Source organism: Nannobrachium achirus (genome assembly GCF_963921795.1).
Source record: "Nannobrachium achirus genome assembly, chromosome: 5".
NCBI lineage: Eukaryota > Metazoa > Chordata > Actinopteri > Myctophiformes > Myctophidae > Nannobrachium > Nannobrachium achirus.
The window spans coordinates 42524835-42546152 of NC_137814.1; the positions used below are offsets into that span (position 1 = coordinate 42524835).

The following is a 21318-nucleotide window of genomic DNA, read 5'->3' on the forward strand; positions in this document are numbered from 1 at the left end:
CCCTCAGCATGTCCTTATGTCACTTTACCTCTCTTTACCTTTAGGACTAGAATTACTGAATGCTTTAACCAGTGAAAAATAGCAGATATACAAGCTCACTGTGCCGCGCTGCGAGCTTGTAGATCTGCTATTTTTTGAAATAGTCGTGAAAATGTGTGCAAATGTTTTCAAAGCGAACGTTTGTAACTCAAATTTTGCTTCTGGGTGGTCCCTGGAACTAAATATTTTGAGATGAGGGTCCGTGGCCAAACAAATATAATTTTGGGGGTCCGTCACATGAAAAGGTTTGAGCACCACTGACATAGTAGTCTCTCAAGAACCAATCTGAGTTCCCAGATGTTCTTTTTCTCGCCAAGAACAGACCAACTGAGCTCCAGTTAAGTGAAAAGGACCTTTTCTTTGACGACGGCTGGCCAGATTGCTGACATAGAAACATAGGTTTTTGCCGCGCTGTGAGCTTGTATATCTGCGATTTTTCAATAGTTAAAGCATAAAATAATCATACACAATAATGTGTACCCGTTCTAAATGGGTACTTTATGCTTGTAGATCTGGTGTTTTCCAGAGTGCGACACCCAGCATACAACCAAGTATAAGTCAAACCTTAGCCCGGCATGGGATTGCCCCCTGTCCCATCCCTACCAGTTTCCTCGAGTTCGAGGTGTGTCAGCTCACAACACTCAACACATGTGAGAGTGTTTGACCCAGGAATCGATTAAACAGTGTGAAGAACCCGCGCAGACTCTTCCCTCGTACATTCCAGCTTAGCTTTCCACACCCTCTCACACGCGACCTGGCCCTGGGCCCATTTGTTGTGCGATAAAAAAAACGTAGCGGTCCAAATCCTAATTCTAAGGACTTAAAGTGCAGGTGCCATGATTTTCCCCTCTATAAAACATGATTATCTACTATTATGATTATACTAGGAGGAAGAATTCTTCCGAAAAAGTGTACAGAAAGAGTTAAAATTATGTTTTTATGTGGCCACACCCACCAGTTCATTGGTATGCGTGGTTGTCATGGTGGGTGGTGACCCAGCTGAAGTTAGCCACAATTAGTAATTAGGGGAGGGGTTGATTCTATGATGTAATAAGTATGGGTGTTTTTGGAACGGCACGTCTGACCCAGCAGGTGGCATCCTCCAGCTAAAAACCCAAATAAAAAGAGAATGCATCATTTCTCATAACAACCACACCAGGGGGTCAAATGAAGTACTGTCAACCTCCTAGACACATGAAAACCAGAAAAAGTACAAAACTATGGCACCACCTCTTTAACGACTTCTTTTGCAAATCGTGAAATTTCAGATAAAAACGAGTGGCTGTGAAGGATAATACTACAGTGTCACACATAAATAGGAGTTAGTGTTAGGCTCACAGCGGGTAGCGTGTCGCACTGCAATGATTCTTTAACTTAGAACAAAGGCTAAAACCTCAAAATGTTTTGTATTTAAAATCCCCCAAATCTATTAACTTGAGTCTCTACTGGCTCAATCGCAACAAAACACTGGTGTTTTTCAAGGGAATGAAAGAACTTCTCGACAATGATAATCAGACCGGATTTAAAAGGCCCAGAACATACCCTTCAACCACAAGCACACTTAATTATAAAAACATAAAAATAAATGAAAGGACATCACGAGTACTTCTTTCTACATTAAGTTACTTTTGGTGAAGACCGTTGCATGTATCAGTTGTACTGTATGTGTCTGGGGGTCTCCCTCTGTGTCCAATTAAAATGCACCGCTGGCTGCGCACACATTCCAGGTCTGGTGGAAACAGCCCCGTTGCATTGTGGGGAAAACCAGGTGGGCGTCCTGTTTGTTCCCCAATAGCGGTGGTTCTCCAAGTGGGGGTCCAGGGACCCTCAGGGTTCCTTGAGGGGGTTCCGAATGGAACCCTTACAGGTCTGTAACTCTGTACACTGTACACTCTCAGAGTTATGGGGGTCTTTGAGATGAAATAAAAACACCGCCCTATAGGAAGCCGAGGCAGCGCGGCACTCGTTCTCTAGGCCTTCATATCTGGCCAGGCAGTGCTTTCTTTGTTTCTTTCATTCATTCATTTGATTTATTAGTTGTTTCTTCATGCCAACCCGTATTGATTTCTTTTCTTGGAGCGGAACCAAACCTCTGGTTGATTTGCCAGGCTGGTTTTGGCTGACAAAAGTTTCCGCTGGTGGAGGCAAAACGTTTTTTTTTTTTTTTTTTCGTTTTTTTTTTGCAGACTGATTGTTAATCGCTTTAAGTCTTTTTCCTTTGGCACTTAGGGGTTCTCGTACAGCTTTTTGATATTCGGTGGTAGGAAGTTACAAGGAAAACACACACAACCACACAGAAGGAAAAGTCAATGATGTCACGGTGCAAGGATGCAAAACGTGGTGGGTGTTATGTTTGGGTACCAAGTATCACACTGTCCCCCTCTCGTCCATATTAGGGCAAGTGTGCAGCTCGCCCAGGATCAGTCGAGCATTGTCTTTAATGCAATTCAATATAAGTTTATGTGGCTTTATGTGGCCCACGGAAGAAATCAACAGCTTTAGCACCAAGATGCAAAACAAAAGGAATCCCACAGTCTGCTCTAGAGGGAACTGAATGCCATAGATAATGGCTAAGCTCTATTAAGCCTCTATTTGGAAACCAGACTAATGAGGACCCAGTCATTCAGCTGCACTTGAGTCATGTTCCATGGTGGGGTTTTTAGCTGTAATTAAATAAGACATTACACTCCGCATGTGTGTGAGAGAGAAAGAGGGAGAGAGAGAGTGGTGTGACTCATCTCCCACTGTGGACTTTAGTAGTACTTTAGTAGTAAGTCATTAAGTCGTTGGTTGAGTCATTCCTTAGCCCGAGGAGCTTCGTAAAATTCCTCCCCCTTTCTGCGCCGAGCCTCTACATCGACTCTACATTACAACCACCACACATGATAGTGTTGTTGGACGGGAAAGCAGGACAGTTTCCATTTCCTGGCAGAAATGCCAAGGTTTTTTTGAAGATGTAAATGCAGAAAATGTTTATGCTCTAGGAGCCGGCTCAGAGATTTAAATGCGTTGCACAAAGGTGTGATGTGATGCCTTGCATGAGCTTGTGTTCACATTTTTTATATAAAGGTAACCCTCATATACAGTATACTGTAACTCTAAAGGCGTTTCTAGACAGTTGAATGATGCGTTGAATGCTATGCTAAATTATTATTTTCTCCAATATTGTGTGAATAAAGCCGCACTGCAGCCATTTTGCTCTTTCACGCTGTTGTGTGTGAATATGGCACATGTAGCAATTAGCAAAATGAGTTCTAGTCTTCGAGAACGTAGCAGTTCTTGTAGTCGAGGGCCCATCTTTCTTGATTTCTGAAGCGTCTTACACATTTCTTCTTCTTTAACTTTTTTTATTGTTCCGACACAAGTAACAAGACATGTAACATGACCACTACATGCACATTTCTAAAGATATGTTAATTTACCCAATTGCAACTCAGAGTGTACAAATGAGTACCGAGCGCCGCACTGCAAGCTTGTTGATCTGCTATTTTTTTTTTTATCATGAACATTTTTGCAAATCTTTGAATATATATTTTTCAAAGCAAACTTTTGTAACTCAAACCTCTGCTTCTGGGGGTCCCTGGAACAACATATTTTGAGATGGGGGTCCTCGGCCAAACACATGTCATTTTGGGGGTCGTTGACATGAACATTTTTGAGAAGCACTGATTTAGAAGCAGGATTTAGAAGACATTTATAGAATCGGGTCAAAAATATTAAAAGACTTGCACACATTTTCACGATTTTTTCAAAAATAGCAGATCTGCAAGCTCAAAGCAGGCCAACGGCCGTGCATGCATGTTGCACAGGCACGACGACATATACTGTAGAGGCGAGTACACACACACACACACACACACACACACACACACACACACACACACACACACACGCACACACACACACAGATACACATACACACTGCTACTGGCCAGCCATCCCTGGATATCTGGCCTGGTTGCCCACAGGTGGCAGCAATGATGTCACATGTTTGGTGTTCCTGTTAATTCTACCTTTAGCCCATTACACATAAACACACACGCACATAAACACACACGCACATAAACACACACGCACATAAACACACACACGCATCACGCACACACACACACACACACACACACACACACACACACACACACACACACACACACACACACACACACACACACACACAGTCAGGATATGCTAACATATGAGCTGTTGCGTGAAGAAGCACATTGGGACCACATGTGAAGTTTCACACAGTCACTGTGTGTGTGTGTGTGTGTGTGTGTGTGTGTGTGTGTGTGTGTGTGTGTGTGTGTGTGTGTGTGTGTGTGTGTGTGCTTTGGGGGGAGGGGGGGGGGTCATCTACTGGTTGGTAGGTTAGACACATGTCCTCTTTATGCTGTTTAATAGTAGGGCTTACAGTCATCATAATTCACCGCAGATTTGTTTACACACACACACGCGCACACACACACACACACACACACACACACACACACACACACACGCACACGCAGAGTGTGATTTATTGCTTTCAGCATCTGGTTGTGAAATCTGCGTGACCAAACACTCCTCCTGAGTCACTCTCAATGTTTCATAGTACATTCTGCAGGCAGGACCCAGGACCTGAGAGAGAGAGAGAGAGAGGGAGAGATAGAGGGAGGAGAGAGAGAGAGAGGAGAGGAAAGAGAGGGGGGTAAGCATTAAGCAAAGGGACTGACTGAATTGAAAACGGAGGGACAAGAGGTGGAGACACAACGGAATGTGTTGGCGTGAGAGTTGAGCGATGATGATTTAGACACCAACGTCGCCCGGCATCTACAGTACGGCTAAAATAGGCGCTTGTGGATCTGTGATTTTCCCAGCGCGCAACACTGTCGTTCGCCAGAGTACAAATCGGGCTTGAAAGAAGAAATATGGCAGGGGGGGTGGGGGGTTTGTTTATTGCAGCCTAAAAAAGATGAGATGGTTTTCGTTGGCTCAACGCTTCATAAATGTCACTTTTTTAACACACCACAGGTTGTTAGAGCTCTGCCTGTGTGTCCGACACACACACACACACACACACACACACACACACACACACACACACACACACACACACACATGCATGAATGTGCGTGCATTGGTCCTGTGTCCGTGTTGTAGATGGTGGAGGAGGTAGTTCTAGAGGGGGTGAGAGGGAGGGTGTGTGACATGTACCATGTACCATGTCGCCAGAGGACAGAAGACAGATGTCACCGCTCCGTGACTTTTATGTGGTTCCCTGAGCCGTCTCTTGCCTTTTATGACATGGTCTTGAGGAGGAGCAGAGCCAGTCCACCCTTACAGTGTGGGTGGAAATGAGAAGCAAGCCGTGAAACTGTGTGTGATGAAAATAATTGTCTTTGTAAAAAAGCTTTTTCGTCGTAATTGCCCTTTGTAGCGAAACGGGCGAAAAAAGAAAAGAAACAAATGTTCCCCAGAAGTAGCAGTATGAAGGCAACCACACTAATGAATGTTGTCGCCTCTGGCTTTGATACAAATGTGCTGATCTTCCTTGTTTCGTTTTTTGTGTAGGTTTTAGTGTTTTTTTGCCTGCACTTTTGGTTAGTAACTAAGTGGTATTTTTTTTTTAGAATAACTATGTCCGTCCGTCTCCATTGTTGACCAGTGTTTCTTGAACTTTTTCATGTCAAGGACCCCCAAATAGACAAATACATTTGGGGGTCCTTGACATGGGAACAAAACAAAAAACAACTGAAAATCTTAGGTGCAAGGGACCCCCGGAAGAGAACATTTGTGTTAAAAAAGAAAATCTAAATTCTTAGTTCAACATTTTTGAGAACATTTTCAAAAATAGCAGATGCACTTAAGCTCACAAAGTGACATTCCATTGGAGTCACTTAGCCCTGCCCACGTTTTCCTCATTGGTATAGGTCTCCTAATGGGGCTCTTCCTCTCTGCATTGATACTCTGTACAGTGTACAGAGAGGAAACAGGGAGAGAGTCCTTCCTTTTTGGTGAATTGAAAGGGGAATTCGCTGCTGTTATTATTATTGTTATTATTATTATGTGCAAGTTAATGAAGTAAATGGCCATAGCTGAATGGGTAGAGAGGCTGCCTGGGAAACAGAAGGTTTCAGGTTCCAACTTCCATCCCCAGCAATGTGTCCCTGAGCAAGGCACGCTCAACCCTGACCACCTGCGAGAAGCTAAATCGTCTGAGGTTTTGGACAAGGTTGACGCACCCTCGCGGCTTGGGAGCTTGCAAGCTACCCTCAGGCATTTAACATAGAATGACAGACAAATAAAACGCTGCAACATTTTCATAAAATACCAAAGAAGTGTTTCCTTTCCTTGTATATTCAAGTCGCCCACTACCACTGCTTTCAGTGGAGACACGCAGTGACTGGGGGGTGTCAACCTTGTCCAAAACCTCAGCCGATTTAGGTCCTTGCTGACCAGCTGGGCAATCGGACTGGTCCCGGACCGAAGAGCAAAGAGGTTCGGTGTAGAGGGGGAAAAGAGCAGACTAAGTACAGAGTGACAGGTCAAGTTTATTAAGTATTGACGGTTCAACAAGTGGTTAAACATTCCTATGTGTATTACACAATGGTTAATAAAGAAATCTGAATCTGAATCTGAAAACACAAATCGGCATGAATGCAAAATACACTGACGATTGTACTGTCCAACTATATGGAATCTAAGAAAGGTTTGTGTGGGTCCCTGCTTCATCTCTCTCTCAACTAAGGGGTCCTTGCCCTGAAAATGTGGAAGACCCCTGCTGTATATTGTTATGAAATGGTTGAATGAATGATCTGTCTCATGTTGTTACTCACTCTCTCTCTCTCTCTGGCTGCTTCTGTCTCCAACCAGACATCCCAGGTATCACATCAAGACAGGCCTGGTGGACGCTCACCTCTACTGCCTGCGCAAGTCAGTGGTGGACTTCCTGGCTGACAACAAGTGAGTTACCCTGTGTGTTCTGTTCTCACAACATGATTACATTATTGCATATTATTATTTTATGCTTTAACTATTGAAAAATAGCAGATATACAAGCTTGTACAAGCAAGCTTGTAGATATGCTATTTTTGTTCTCAAACTCTTTCATGTCAAGGACCTCTAGAGAATTACGGTATATGTATTTGGCCGCCGACCCCCGTCTCAAAATATTTCGTATCAGGGATCCCACAGAAGCAAATATTTGAGTTACAAATGTTCGCTTTAAAAAAGATATATTCAAAGACTTGCAAAAAAAAAATCACGATTTTTCAAAAATAGCAGATCTACAAGCTCACAGTGCGGCACTCGGTGCCGCGCTGTGAGCTTGTAAATCTGCTATTTTTCAATAGTTAAAGCATTCAATAATTCTAGGCCTAAACACACACACTTGAACATTTAACACACATTCATTGCTGAGTGTGTGAGCTGCACAAGGCTTTGAAGGGTCATTTTAGCAGGGTATTGTGGCGAGGTGTTAATTTGTTTTACTATGTGTCGCCAGGCAGCCTGTAAGGCCTTTAGCCCCTTCACACAGACACCTCAGGTACCGGCCAGCCTGGTATACATCCACGCTGATCACTGTTTAGACCAGGGCTTCTAAAACCTTTATGGCCGTGACCCCCGAAATAAACATATTTGAACTGGGGAGCCCCACCCTGACAAGCACTTGGAATTGTAGGTATTACATTTAATGTGTTTCACAGATAAATATTGTGAAAATAGCAGATCTACATGCTCACAACGCCTCGCACTGCGAGGCGTTGTGAGCATGTAGATCGGCTATTTTCACAATGTTCACCTCTTGCTTAATTAATTATTTGACAGTTTGGCCATTTTGGTATTAAAACGGTCTTGAAAGTCCTTATTCCTTAAATTGTCACTGTATAAATGTGCAGATACCCTGTATACACTTATACTGTGTGGGGACTAATACTGTGGGGGGACCCCACACAATAACTTGGGGACCCCACTTGGGGTCCTGACCCCAAGTTTGAGAACCACTGGTTTAGACCCTCTCCATCACTGCACTAAATGCCTTGTTTGACATTTTCTAGGACCCCAGCATTTATATTCTGGTGGGAACATTAGGCCATTTACCGATCTATACTAGTACAACCTCACAACGGATTGGCTATTTTTTGGCGAAGAGATTTGCTGTAGACAGAAAAAAAAAGTGGTCCATATTAGGGCGTTCACCAACTATTGGAATATCAAAGTCACCATTCGACGTTGTTCACCAAAGTCGAATATTCGCTTATTTTAGTTTTTAGTTTTCTCTTTAAAAAATATATAATCTAGTTTATAAAGCTTGGCTAGATAGGAAGTCATAAGAATGAGTTTCAATGCCCCTGGTGGATGAATTTGTTAATGCTCTATACCAGTGGTTCTCAAACCTTTTTAGGATTCCACTCTAGGTATTTTGGTGTGAGGGCACCCTAACAGAGTATTTCTACATTGCAGTATTGATACTTTTACTTGAGTACAAAATGCGATTACTTTTTCCACCACTGACCAGGTATAACCTACAGCCCTAATTTCTTCCTTTGACAAATAGCTAAAATTGCTGATCTACAATTTTTTACCTGTCTGCATTGACAGGTAACACTAACCCTGAAAGTTTAATATTTCAAAATGTATTGGTTATATTATCTTATATTTTCCAATAATTGTGGCACTAATGGGTCCTGTGATTCACGAGATTAGCCACAGTCACACAGACATGCCCCCAGACAGACAGACAGACACTCTTCTAGACAGCTCACCCCACAGCATATGGAGTCACTCCGTAAAAACGTAATTGCTTTTATCCAAGAAAAAAATGATTGGGTCCAGAAAATGTTATAGCCCGAGGTAAAAACGTATTTTATCATTTGATAGAGGATGTAATTTGACCAACACTTGGAATCAACCCACAGCCAAGAAAGAGATCATGCTCACTCACAGACACACAGTAAAGCCTGGCTTATTTATAGTTTGTCATATGGCGGCGTATTAAATATATTTATACTTGGTTTTGCGCGGCGGTGTCTCGCACTGAAAATAGCGGATCTACAAACTCATAATGCGTCGCGCCGCGATGGCGTTGTGAGCTTGTAGATGGGCGTTCATTCATGCTATTTTTTGTGTGTGCACGACACGGCGCTCAACCAAATATAAATCAGCCATTAGGCCTAACACACACAGCCCACCATCATCTACAACAGCTTCTCCATCAAAACCATATGCAGCTGTCCTCTTCCTCCCAGAACGCCTCCTCCTTCACATCGCTGCTGTCGGCCACAAAACTCTTATCTCCGCATTTCAACTTTTCAACGTTTTTTTTTTTTGTAAATGAATTTTCAGGCCAAGGACCCCTTAGTTGAGAGAGAGATGAAGCAGGGACCCCCATAACCTTTTCATGGATTCCATATAGTTTCATCGTTTGACAGCACAATCATCAGTGTATTTTGGATTCATGTCAATTTGTGTTTTCAGATATTTAACCACTTGAACCGTTAATACTTAATAAACTTGACCTTTCACTCTGTACTTGGTCTGCTATTTTTCCCCTCTACACCAAACCTCTTTGCCGAAAATAGCTGATCTACAAGCTCAGCTCACAACGCCTCGCAGTGCGAGGCGTTGTGAGCTTGTAGATCTGCTATTTTTGGCAAAAGTTCTCGGAATATGGACGCTAGGGTTCAAGTGCTTAATATAAAAAAAGAGAAAAAAGTTTCTATCACACAAAGATTTGGAGGACCCCCTGTAGTAACTCTGGGGACCCCCTAGGGGTCCCGGAAGCCCCTGGTGAAGACCCCTGCCCTACTTCGTCACACTACGGTGTCACACGAAAGTGGCAAAAATAGCCGATCTACAAGCTCACATCGTGTCGCCATGCGACCCGTTGTGAGCTTGTAGATCGGCTATTTTGCTCATTTAGACTTTTTTTTCAAGTGAAAGGGTGTGGACCACAACAGATGTGGACATACAAGGTTTCCACCTGGCAGCGACCATATCTTCAATATTGAAGAATTCAATGTGCGCGCGGCGCACACACACACATGCACACACCCACACATGCACACCCCCCCACACACACACACACGTGCACGCAGGCCGATATAAATGTTATTTTATCAGATCAGTAAAACACCCCCCCATCCCCATCCCCCGACCTTGCACATCATCCTTCATGTTTTCTTGACTTATTCTTTTAACTCAATTCAGCTCTTCTATTGAGCTTTTTTCCCCTTCAATTACTCTTCACAACTCTTTCTCGGTTCCTTTCTATCTCTCTCTCTCTCTCTCTCTCTCTCTCTCTCTCTCTCTCTCTCTCTCTCTCATCAGCCACTGTGGCACTCAAGGAGAAAAAATGGACAGAGTAACTGTTGTTTGGCGTTCTTCATTCAGATGGAAATTACAAAATCTCCCCTTAAAAAAAGAAAAGCGAGAATGAGCGAGCGAGGCAGCGGAGAGGGGGAGAGGAAGCAGAGCACAGTGCAGAGAGAGGGAGAGAGAGACAGAGAGAGAGGGAGAGAGAGAGAGAGAGAGAGGGAGGTGGAAGGGAAAGAAAAGAGGGAAGGAAGGAAGGAAATAAATAAAGTCTTTGTTTACATAGGGAGTGTAAAAACACCATTCGCTTTAATCCACTTTCTTTTATTCCCCGATGAAAAACAAAACTACTGTGCCATTGCAATTATGACTGGGTAACACTTGTTTATTGAACACTATTGGCGTGGCTATAATGCAATAATGATGTCAAAATCCGTCAATACTGTATCATCTCTCCATCCGTATCAACCTGTATGAGCCCATTTTACAGTCTGCTTAAAGCCCATTTTAAATCCGAAATCAGTTTTATTATGTTTTATATTAAGGCCTGGAATCATTTTATATTTTAGCTATTGAAAAATAGCAGATATAGAAGCTCACAGCGCGGCACCGAGTGCCGCGCTGCAAGCTTGTAGATCTGCTATTTTTGAAGAAAAAAAAAGAAATTGAAAATGTCTCCAAATCTTTGAGTATATATTTTTCAAAGCAAACTTTTGTAACTCGAATCTCTGCTTCTGGGGGGTCCATGGAACAGAGATGGGGGTCCGCGGCCAAATACATGTAATTTTGGCGGTCCTTGACGTGAAATGGTTTGAGAACCACTGATTTAGAAGAATGATTTAGAATAAAGTCATAGAATGGGGTCAACATGTTCAAAGACTCGCACACATTTTTATAGATTTTTCTAAAATAGCAGATCTACAAGCTCACAGCGCGGCACTTGGTGTCGCGCTATGAGCTTGTATATCTGCTATTTTTCAATAGCTAAAGCATAAAATAATGGTTAAAGCGGTTCTAACGTGACACAGATTGGGTTCCCGGTCTAAATGGGTTAATGGTTTAGTATTAGTTCTAAATTAGTTCTATTTGTACACTGCCAGATAAATGAACACGGAGGATTTTACTGTGTAAAGTCAGTGGTTCTCAACCGTTTTTTTGGGTCTGCGCCCCCCTCTGCAATATTCAGGTCCCTTACCGGCCCCACAGCCCACACCCAGTTAAAGATATGTAGGTTCGGTTTCGGCAGTGAAAAGTTATGTTTTGTTTTTTTATGCGTTTTTTTTTTCTTCGCTACTGCAAAGCTACTGTACCATGAAGTATTATAATGTTGTTGTCGGGCAGAAACCTCTTATCTCCATATTCAAACTTTTTGTGTTGAATAGAATAATCGGCAAGGAAATAATGTGTAATTGCATCCCTACAATGTTTTCTTTTTCTCTCTCTCTCTCTCAGGTCCATCTCTTCCATCCGTGGAGAGCTGCTGCCATATCTAGTGAGGAAACAGTTCTCTAAAAGCACCAACGACCACATGACCAAAGATGACACTGCCGAGCACAACCAGAAGAACAAAGATGGTAACGCCATGCACGTACACACGCACAAACACACACACACACACACACACACACACACACACACACACACACACACACACACACACACACGATTTCCCTTGAAATAAGGAATCTTAACCACTGAAACCATCTAGAGGAGTTGTCTCTTTACTTGGACTGCTTTTCTTCTAAAACGTCGTGCCACATATCGAGCTTGCGGATCTTCTACTTTTGATGCTTTGGTGTGACATCGTAGTATGATCAAATAGGTTAATTTATGGGGGAGGAGAAACAAAAACGTAGAACACAGAGTAAGAGGTTTCTGCCCGAGCAACGATAAGGGCATTAACTCATCCACTGCGTATGACAAGTTTGACGACTTATATAAATGCGTCCGTTCTGCCTATGACGAATATGACGAGTCATAAATAGGCTGTAATCGCTATAAAATATTAAAATATGATCGCCGATCCGCCATGTTTTTTTCTGGCTATAACGTCCGGAGAGTCTGTCTGAACCGGAAGCGGAAGTCCCAAACCGGATCAGGGGGGCGGGGCAACCCACCCCCTGTATCCTGTCTCCGAGCGCATTCACTTCAACGTTACGCAACAACCGCGGTGTGGAACATTAGAAGGGGGTTTAAAATAGCAGTAAATGAGTTCAATTGTGGCGTTAAACTGAATTGTCAATATGAGTCCGTTGAAGTCCAACTGTGTGTGTGTGTGTGTGTGTGTGTGTGTGTGTGTGTGTGTGTGTGTGTGTGTGTGTGTGCGCGCGTGCGCGTGCGTGCATGGGTCATTACTCCCCCTCCCAGAGATCCAGATGTTGTCGTGTGATGACGAGCCCTGGCAGCAGCTGGCCCAGGAGCGGTCGTGTTGGAACGACCACCGTGGGGACATGAGCGAGGCGTACCACGGAGGCAGGCTGCGCTGCTACGTGCACATCATGGAGCAGGGCCTCTGCTACCGCGTCAACACACTGCAGGCTTACATAGAGGCCAACCGCCTGGTGAGCAGCGCTGCTTTTAGCCTTAGTCCAGGGGTCTTCAACGTTTTCAGGCCAAGGACCCCTTAGCTGAGAGTGAGATGAAGCAGGGACCCCCACCACCTTTTCATAGATTCCATATAGTTTCATCGTTTGACAGCACAAATTAATCTTCAGCGTATTTTGGATTCATGTCAGTTTGTGTTTTCAGATATGTAACCACTTGAACCGTCATACATAAACTTGACCTTTCACTCTGTACATAGTGTGCTCTTTTTTACCCTCTATACCAAACCTCTTTGCCGAAAATAGCCGATCTACAAGCTCACAACGCCTTGCAGCGGGAGGCGTTTTGACCTTGTAGATCTGCTATTTTTGGCTAAAGTTCTATATATGGAATATGGAAGCAAAGGATCAAGTGGTTAATATAAAAAAGGAGAATAAAGTTTTTATCACACAAAGATTTGGAGGATCCCCAGTAGTAACAGGTGTCACGATGGGCCTGTCCATGTTGAAATGATCTCTCAGAAAAACTATACAAATGTAGCTCTAAAGCAGTGGTTCCCAAACCTTTTAGCCCATGACCCAAAATAGAAATTAGACTTTTACCTGGGACCCAAACTAGTGAAACATCAGATCTTCGCGCTGCGTTGTGAACTTGTTGTGAACTTAAAGGGGCACTCCACCACTTTTCAACCTATCTTCATATAATAGGTCCTCACTAATGTTCATGATAAAATATCACAATTTTTTTCTACTCAGTTTGGGTCTCATAGGAGAGCTGTGGGTGGGTCAAATCCTTCTACCGGTGACATCATCAATGCATGCAAGCTAATAGAAACTGCAGGCTTTCTATTCCTGAAAAAGTTGCAATGTTAAAGTGGAAGCCATTGTTCTCGTAATAATAAAAATCGAAATACTTTTTTTCAAAAATATATATATTTTTTGTCAAACGATGATGTCACCGGTAGAAGGATTTGACAGCTCTCCTATGAGACCCAGACTGAATAGAAAAAAATTGTGCTATTTTATTATGAACATTAGTGAGGACCTATTATATGAAGACAGGTTGAAAAGTGGTGAACTACTCCTTTAAGCATTTGTGTTCTAATTTATGGAATTTCTTTGAAAATGTTTTGAAATAATAATAATTAAAAAATCAAGGGACCCATAAATAAATATGTGTCCATGACCCACAAATGGGTCCCAGCCCACTGTTTGGGAAACAGTGCTCTAAAAAACAACATTCCACCGGATGGTCGTGGCTGTTATATTCAAACCTGTGACCCATAGAAAGGTGTTACCCCTAGGACTCACAGGAGAACATGCAGAATAAAGGCCAATAGATTGTGCACAACTTGTAGTTCTCTTTCCCAGGAGGGGGCGTAAACATTTCCCTTTCTGTAAGTGTGTATTAATAATGTGTGATTCCTCCTCTCCATCAGGCTCCTAAACTGTTTGAGGACCCAGCAGTCCATCCGTCTGCGGTCGTCTCTGAGAAGACTCTGGTGAGAACAACGTTTTTGGTCAGACTTACCCGACACGTTAAAAATATAAAAAATGATAAGAGGCCCCACCTGTACCCAACAGTCTATTATAAACATGTATAACGAGGGTTATGAAGTCTTATAATATTTTTGACCCGATTCTATAAATGTCTTCTAAATCCATTCTTCTAAATCAGTGGTTCTCAAACTTTTTCATGTCAAGGACCCCCAAAATTACATGTATTTTGCTGCGGACCCCCCCACCCATCTCAAAATATGTTGTTCCAGGGACACCCCAGAAGCAGAGTTTTTAGTTACAAAGGTTTTCTTTGAATTTCTTTGAATTTTCTTTGAAGATTTGCAAAAATGCTCACAAATCTTCAAAAATAGCAGATCTACAAGCTCTCAGTGCGGCTGTGAACTTGTATATCTGCTATTTTTCAATAGCTAAAGCATTAAATAATGGTTAAAGTGGTTCCAGGCCTAAATGGGTTAAGTAAAGTGTAGTCTCACGTAGCCAGACAACTATTCCACAATCTCTGAATGTTATATAGCAGGGTTCCCCAATTAGTTTTCCCCAAGGGCCGAATTATGTCTAGGGTACCAAGCCGAGGGCCACATCATTGCAGGGGGCGACGGTGGCGTTCCCGATACTCCAGTGACAGTTTTCGTCGTTGTCGGGTGAAAACCGTTCGTTTTGAATTTATCATTTTAAAAAGGATTTAAACTAGTGAAAACAGCCTATCTACAAGCACACAACACCTCGCTACTCGCTCACTACTCGCTCACTACTTTTGTGCGACGGCCTTGTATGATTTGCGAAAAAACGTACCAATTTGGAGATACGAGATTTCCAGCCGACAATGACGATATACTAGTGTTGTTGCTGCTCTTATACCACCATTATTAGTGGGGTTGGTGTGGGCCAGAACTACAGGTCCTGAACGGAGAGTAATGGAAGCTGGCATTTCCGTTCATGAAAATATATTTTAAAATGTCATTTCTGCTAAGCAGCAAGCTAAAATCTGCTTAGATGATTTCTATTTATATTAGAATAAATGTGCGCGATGTTAAAAAACGAAACGGAAGTGGGGAGGAGGCTTCACTTCTGCTTTAACCGGGTACTCATCATTCTTCTTACATTACCCCAGACTGTATGACGGGAGCATTTACAAATCGCTGGAGTCAACAGTCTGGCCTCGCGAGACTAAAGCCGGTTTTCCACAGGCCCAACTACACACCACTCCACACCACACCACCCACTTGTGTCAGGTTTTCCACTACAAGGAACTGGGTAGAGTGGTGTGAAAGTGGTACTTAACGGGGTACTTAAACGGCTCCACTCTCGAGTGGACCCGGCCTGGGCTAAGTGAGGCCAAATCAGTGACGTATACACGCTGCTGATACTGATTGGTCAGAGACAGAGTCTCACGGCTGTGCTGTGTCTTTCAACACAACAACTTGAGACAGATTTTAGTATGCAGTCACGGCTGCAAATCAAATATAAAAGCAAAGCCTGTTTGTTTTATATATCTGTTTATAAATAGGACGATTAGGCAGAATTGTGTTCCCCAGCCCTGCAGTTGAGATACCACGAAGCACCAAGAACATTAATCAACACAAACAGTGGACATAGGCTATATCGTCGCGAGTCGCAATTATCAACGGCAAATGCGTCGGCAATCCGTTATTTTATATAGATCTCAGTGAGATGTCTCCTGTTTGTATTTGTAACTGCATGTGTTGAACGAATCTACAGTAGCCTACATGACATGTACTGTCCTGTTGCTGCGCTAGCATAGCCTCTACATTAGCTTACTTCTTTGGGGAGTTTGGCCAATAAAGTTATAATTTGACCATGAACATCTAGGCCTGTCCTCTAAAAATCGACGAATCGACGCGTCGTTTTAAGCCCCCGGAATCGACGCCAATTGTTTGAGTCGAGCCGTCAAAAATATATAATTTTTTTTATCACACCAGTATACTGTGGTGCGGTATGAGAGCGCTGGACTGTGACTGTCATGTAATTCTTATTGAGTCCATACTTCCTACTACTAGACTTAAAAATAAAATCAGTTCACGTGACTTGAAAGTTGCCTTGATCATATAACAGGGAGCTCTTATTTTGAAGTTAACCGCTTGGAAAGGAAATGCGTCGACGAGTTGTTATTCTACTTGAGAGCTGGCCAAAGAAGCAGCAGAGCCAGCGCGATGCGCTTTCACTTTCACTGCCGTGGGTGTGTGGTGGTTGGACTCAGGCTGAGGAATAGCGACGGGCGAACTGTTTTCTTTTTATTATCTCGCACCAGATCGGCAACATAGCTCTTTTGATACAGCAGCGGTGCTCTGAGAAAATACAACTTGTGGAAATAATACACGACATGCTGTCAAAGAGATGCATTATTCTCTCCTCCGTTGTTCTACTCTGCTCCACAATTCACAATTACGCACGGCAAATTACGCACGGCTGGACGCAATCTTATCGTCATTAATGTCCAGTGTCCACCGCTATCATGTCTCAATATGCACGGTAGTTCATGGATCTAATTCACTTTAAAGGCTTAAAACATATTGCTGTTTTATTGTATTACGTTGACGTGGTTTAAAAGCTTAAAGCACCACTTTTTTTTTCTTTTTTTTACATAAACGATTCGTCGACGCGTCGGATTAACCCCCGCGACTCGAATCGACTTGATAAATCCTGCGTCGAGGACAGCCCTATGAACATCCCAACGTTAGTCGTCACTATAGTTGTTAAGACTTGATGAAGACCTGTGTGAGTGTGTGGCATCTAAAACATTGTCCACCACATCTCCGTGTTGAATGGGGAAAAGAATCTACAGTAGCCTACATGTACTGTACTGTAGCTTAGCATGTATGCTAGCGCAACTAGCCTCTACTCTTCTTTGTGTGGTTTGGCCAATAAAGTTATTATTTGACTATGTTCACCCCGACGTTAGTCGTCGACTCGTCGCTATAGTTGTAAAGACTCGATGAAGACCTGTGTGAGTGTGTGGCATCTAAAACATTGTCCACCACATCTCTAAAAATAATTAGCGCAAGTTAGCATCTCCGTTGTGTTTACAGACTGAGAACGAGTATCCGTAGTTGAAAGGGGCGTCGATATATTTCGGGAGCGGAGGGGAGGAGGGGGAGAGGGGAGGATGTCGTGCCGTGTCGTGTAGTGTCGGGCTAAAAAGTGGTATGGAAAACCGGCTTAAGTAAAGTGTTACCATATTGCCATAGTGGTACACACTAGGGGTGGGCGATATGGTGATAATTATCGTTAAGACGATACAATGTCTCCACGATATGCCTTTTCAGAGGTATCATATATCGTGATACAATTGAGAGAGCCTTGTAAAAAATCCTGTTTAATCATTAATACAGAGATTCATTGCAGAATTCAATTTAATGCATTTTGGTCTAAATCAGTGGTAATCAAACTTTAAAATGTCAAGGTCTCCACTTAACTCTACACTTAACTATACAAATGAAACCAAATGGACCCTGAAGGGTCCATTTGGTTTCATTTGTATACTGTCAGAGTTACATACTTGTAAAGTTCAATTTAGACCTCCCAAAATGAACCCAAAGAGTCTAGTTTTTGTCAAGTAACTTGAAAAATAACCATAAAATCAATGTGAAAAGGAATCCTGATTCCTGTATTATACAGCTTGGGAAAATATTGTGATATTGTATTTTTCCATATCGCCCACCCCTTGTACACACTGTGTGATAATGATGATGTGTGTGCCTCCAGGTTGGTTCAGACAGCCTCATCGGAGCGTTCTGTCAGGTGGCAGACAGGACGTCCATAAAGAGGTCCACTGTGGGTCACTCCACCACCGTGAAGGAGAAGGTCAAAGTCACCAACTCCATCATCATGCACGGAGTCACCATCGAGGAGGGGTGAGGAGGCTTAGTCACATCTTCAGCGTTTAACTCATTGTCTGCTCTATCACGAGTTTCCCCGAGTTATTCCCGTGGTTTGATGCCGCCACGCCCGAGTTTCCTGAATTTTTGACCTTTTTGCGTTTTTGTCTCCACCAGCCGAAGGCATGGGGGAGAGTATGTTTTCCTCTCCGTCCGTCCGTCCGTCCGTGCGTCCGTCCGTCCGTCCGTGCGTCCTCGCAGTTTGTGAGCGCCAAATCTCAGTCGCCGTTGGCCCGGTCGCTGCCAAAGTGAGCACACACATTCCCTGGATGCCAATCTAGAACCTCTGCCCTAAATTTTTCAAATGGGCCTTTTCTAGCGCCAACTAGTGGCCGATGTTTGCTAAACACATTTCTGTGCACTACTCTTACAGATTTTGTCCAAAAATCCTACAAATCGGTAGGCAATATCTCGACAGTCATGTGATCGACACGGATCTGTGCATATTCCATCCTGATTGGCTAAGATTGGCTTCCAAAGTTTGTGGGATTGAGCCGTTTTGAACAAAATGCCTCAAATCACAAACGCAAAGTGCAATTATCATGAAATCGCGCACACACGTTCCCACTAGGCCGAGGAAGAAATGCCACTTAATTTTTTTTTTATCAGCCTCATGGTGGCGCTATAACAGCCCGATTTGTGGTTTTACCTATAACTCCACCGATCAGTTTCAAACTTTGTAAGCGCACTCCCTAGAGGCTAAGGATAAACCTTTGCCCTGCATTTTTCACATCAGCCTTTTATAGCGCCACCTTTGGGCCGACTTATGTAAAACACATTTTTGGATATTACTCCTTGAGATTTTATCCAAAAATCATGCAAATCGGTACACAGTATCTCTATAGTCATGTGATCAAGTCCGATCCGTCTGATATTTCATATTCCATCCTGATTGGCTAATATTAGCTTCCAAAGTTTGCAGGATTGCTCCGTTTTTGAACAAAATGCCTCAAATCATCAACGCAGCTTGCGATTACCGCGACATTTGCCATACATATTCCCACTAGGTCAAGGAACAAATGCTACCTTTTTAACATTGTCCTGTTATAGCGCCACCAGCAGGTAGACTTTAGCAAAACACATTTTTGGAACACAATGCTTGAAATCATGCATGCAGCGTCCGATTGCCATGAAAGATCTAAGGTGAAGAACATATGCCACCCTTTTTACATTGGCCTATTATACAGTAGCACCACCAGGACGCACGGCCTGGTGGAGACCTGTGCTCGGAAGAGCACTGCTTCTAGTTTTACTTCTTTCTGTCTACTAGGCATGATCGCGAAATTGCATGTTTGACCCCCATACCAACCCCATCTTTCAAACATGGCAGTCATGTTGTTATCTCATGAATTGTTTGAACGCTGTGAACGGCGTGCACACACGTGGTGCATGATCTGTGCATGGGCGTGCATTATTATTATTATTGTTATTAGGGGTGAATTTGGCCTCCTGGCACTTTGGCAGCCATTTTTTAAGGGCAATGTTAACTCATTTGATGTCCACGACGCGCCGACTCGTTAAACTCTTTGATGTCTCCCACTCTCCCACCCTGTGCCCTCGACGCGTTTGACGCGGTGTACAGTAATCTACGAGGCACCCACCTGTGAAGAGAAACACTCCAATTTCCCAAATGCAACGGGGTATCACGTAACCAGGAAGTCTCCTGACTTTTACATCGCATATGTTTAAAAAGCGGCCTTCTCTACTGGCCGTTACAAAAGCACCAATCACCCCGCGATTGTTATTTTTCTGTTCTGAGTAAAAGAAAATATTATAGCGGAAAAAAATAAAAATTCAGATTACATTTTCTCTGATTAATTTTACCCTGGAGCTGCAAAATAAAGTAAAATGGCAGGTTTCCATGGCAACTGCAGATTAAAATCTTGAATAATCTTTTATCAGCTTTTCCAGTTTAAAGTTTTGTATGCGGTTGTTTTTTATTATTTTATTTCTAACTCCTGTAGTGTGAGCTCAACTTTAGCCAGTAACCCATGGCGCTACATGTGCTTCTTTGTGTCCATGTGTGCATTAGTTTGTGCGTGTGTGGGTGTGTGTGTGTGTGTGTGTGTCTTGTATGTGGCGGGGTTACTTGGGTCTTGTTCTCTGTGTTGTGAGGGGTCAAACTCAGCGCCCCGGGCTGACAATGTGTCTATTGGTGTGTGGCCAGCCAGAGACTAGCTCCAAACAAACACACACATATCTGCTCAAACACACAGCAATGCCCATAACAATCCCACATTCATTTCATTTGACTGCGAAGCCCCTTGCTGCAGTACAGATGATGCCCATACTGACTTGATGCACAGTGATTTTGCATCATTCCATAACCGCTTAAAGGGCCAGTTCACCTCTGGGACAACCAGATCTTATTTTATTGTTGTTTGAGTTATTTTTTGTGTTCAATCTGTGTTTTGAGATATTTTAGTATTTCAGCATGAATGATGATGCATCATATGATGCAAAATGCATCATCATTCATGTTGAAATACTAAAATATCTCAAAACACAGATTGAACACAAAAAATAATTGTGTTGATGGTGTCCCAAACAACAATAAAATAAGATCTGGTTGTCCCAGAGGTGAACTGGCCCTTTAAGCCCTATGCTCCGTCGTATGACGAATAGTGGGGAAAGGCTGGTTTTATAAGTTAGCAAAATGTCGTACCCTGTCGTTTACACATAGTGAGCCTTTTAGAGGTGCTAAATTAGCTATTGTTTTTTAATCTTGACTAAAACGAAAAATAAAGAAAACATCTAAGAAGCCTGTTCTTCCAGGCATCGACCATGCCCCTTTATGTGGGTACTTTTTGGAATTGATTTACACAGCAGTAGTGAGTAGCTTCCCCAGTTTTGTCACACAAAAACAGTGTATTTTAAACTGGGCACATTTCAGTCATTAAATGTTTCCAGTTTAAAATACGCCATTTTTGTGTGACAAAACTGGGAAATGCTGTGGAAATCAATTCATAGTCACCCAAAACATGTTTGGGTGACTATGAATCTGCCTAGTCATAAGATTCCTGATA

At 42.9% G+C, this 21318-nt stretch overlaps 1 protein-coding gene across 2 annotated transcripts in view; it reads left to right on the forward strand.

Moving 5' to 3' along the window:
• The window catches only part of eif2b3 (eukaryotic translation initiation factor 2B, subunit 3 gamma), a 91813-nt gene that overhangs the window by 59059 nt on the left and 11436 nt on the right, over nt 1-21318 (forward strand). For both annotated transcript variants that reach the window (XM_080726082.1, XM_080726083.1), the window contains exons 6-10: nt 6892-6981; nt 11785-11906; nt 12700-12893; nt 14315-14377; nt 18120-18268. In XM_080726082.1, the coding sequence (XP_080582208.1) occupies nt 6892-6981; nt 11785-11906; nt 12700-12893; nt 14315-14377; nt 18120-18268 (618 nt within the window). The remainder of the gene's footprint in view (nt 1-6891; nt 6982-11784; nt 11907-12699; nt 12894-14314; nt 14378-18119; nt 18269-21318) is intronic.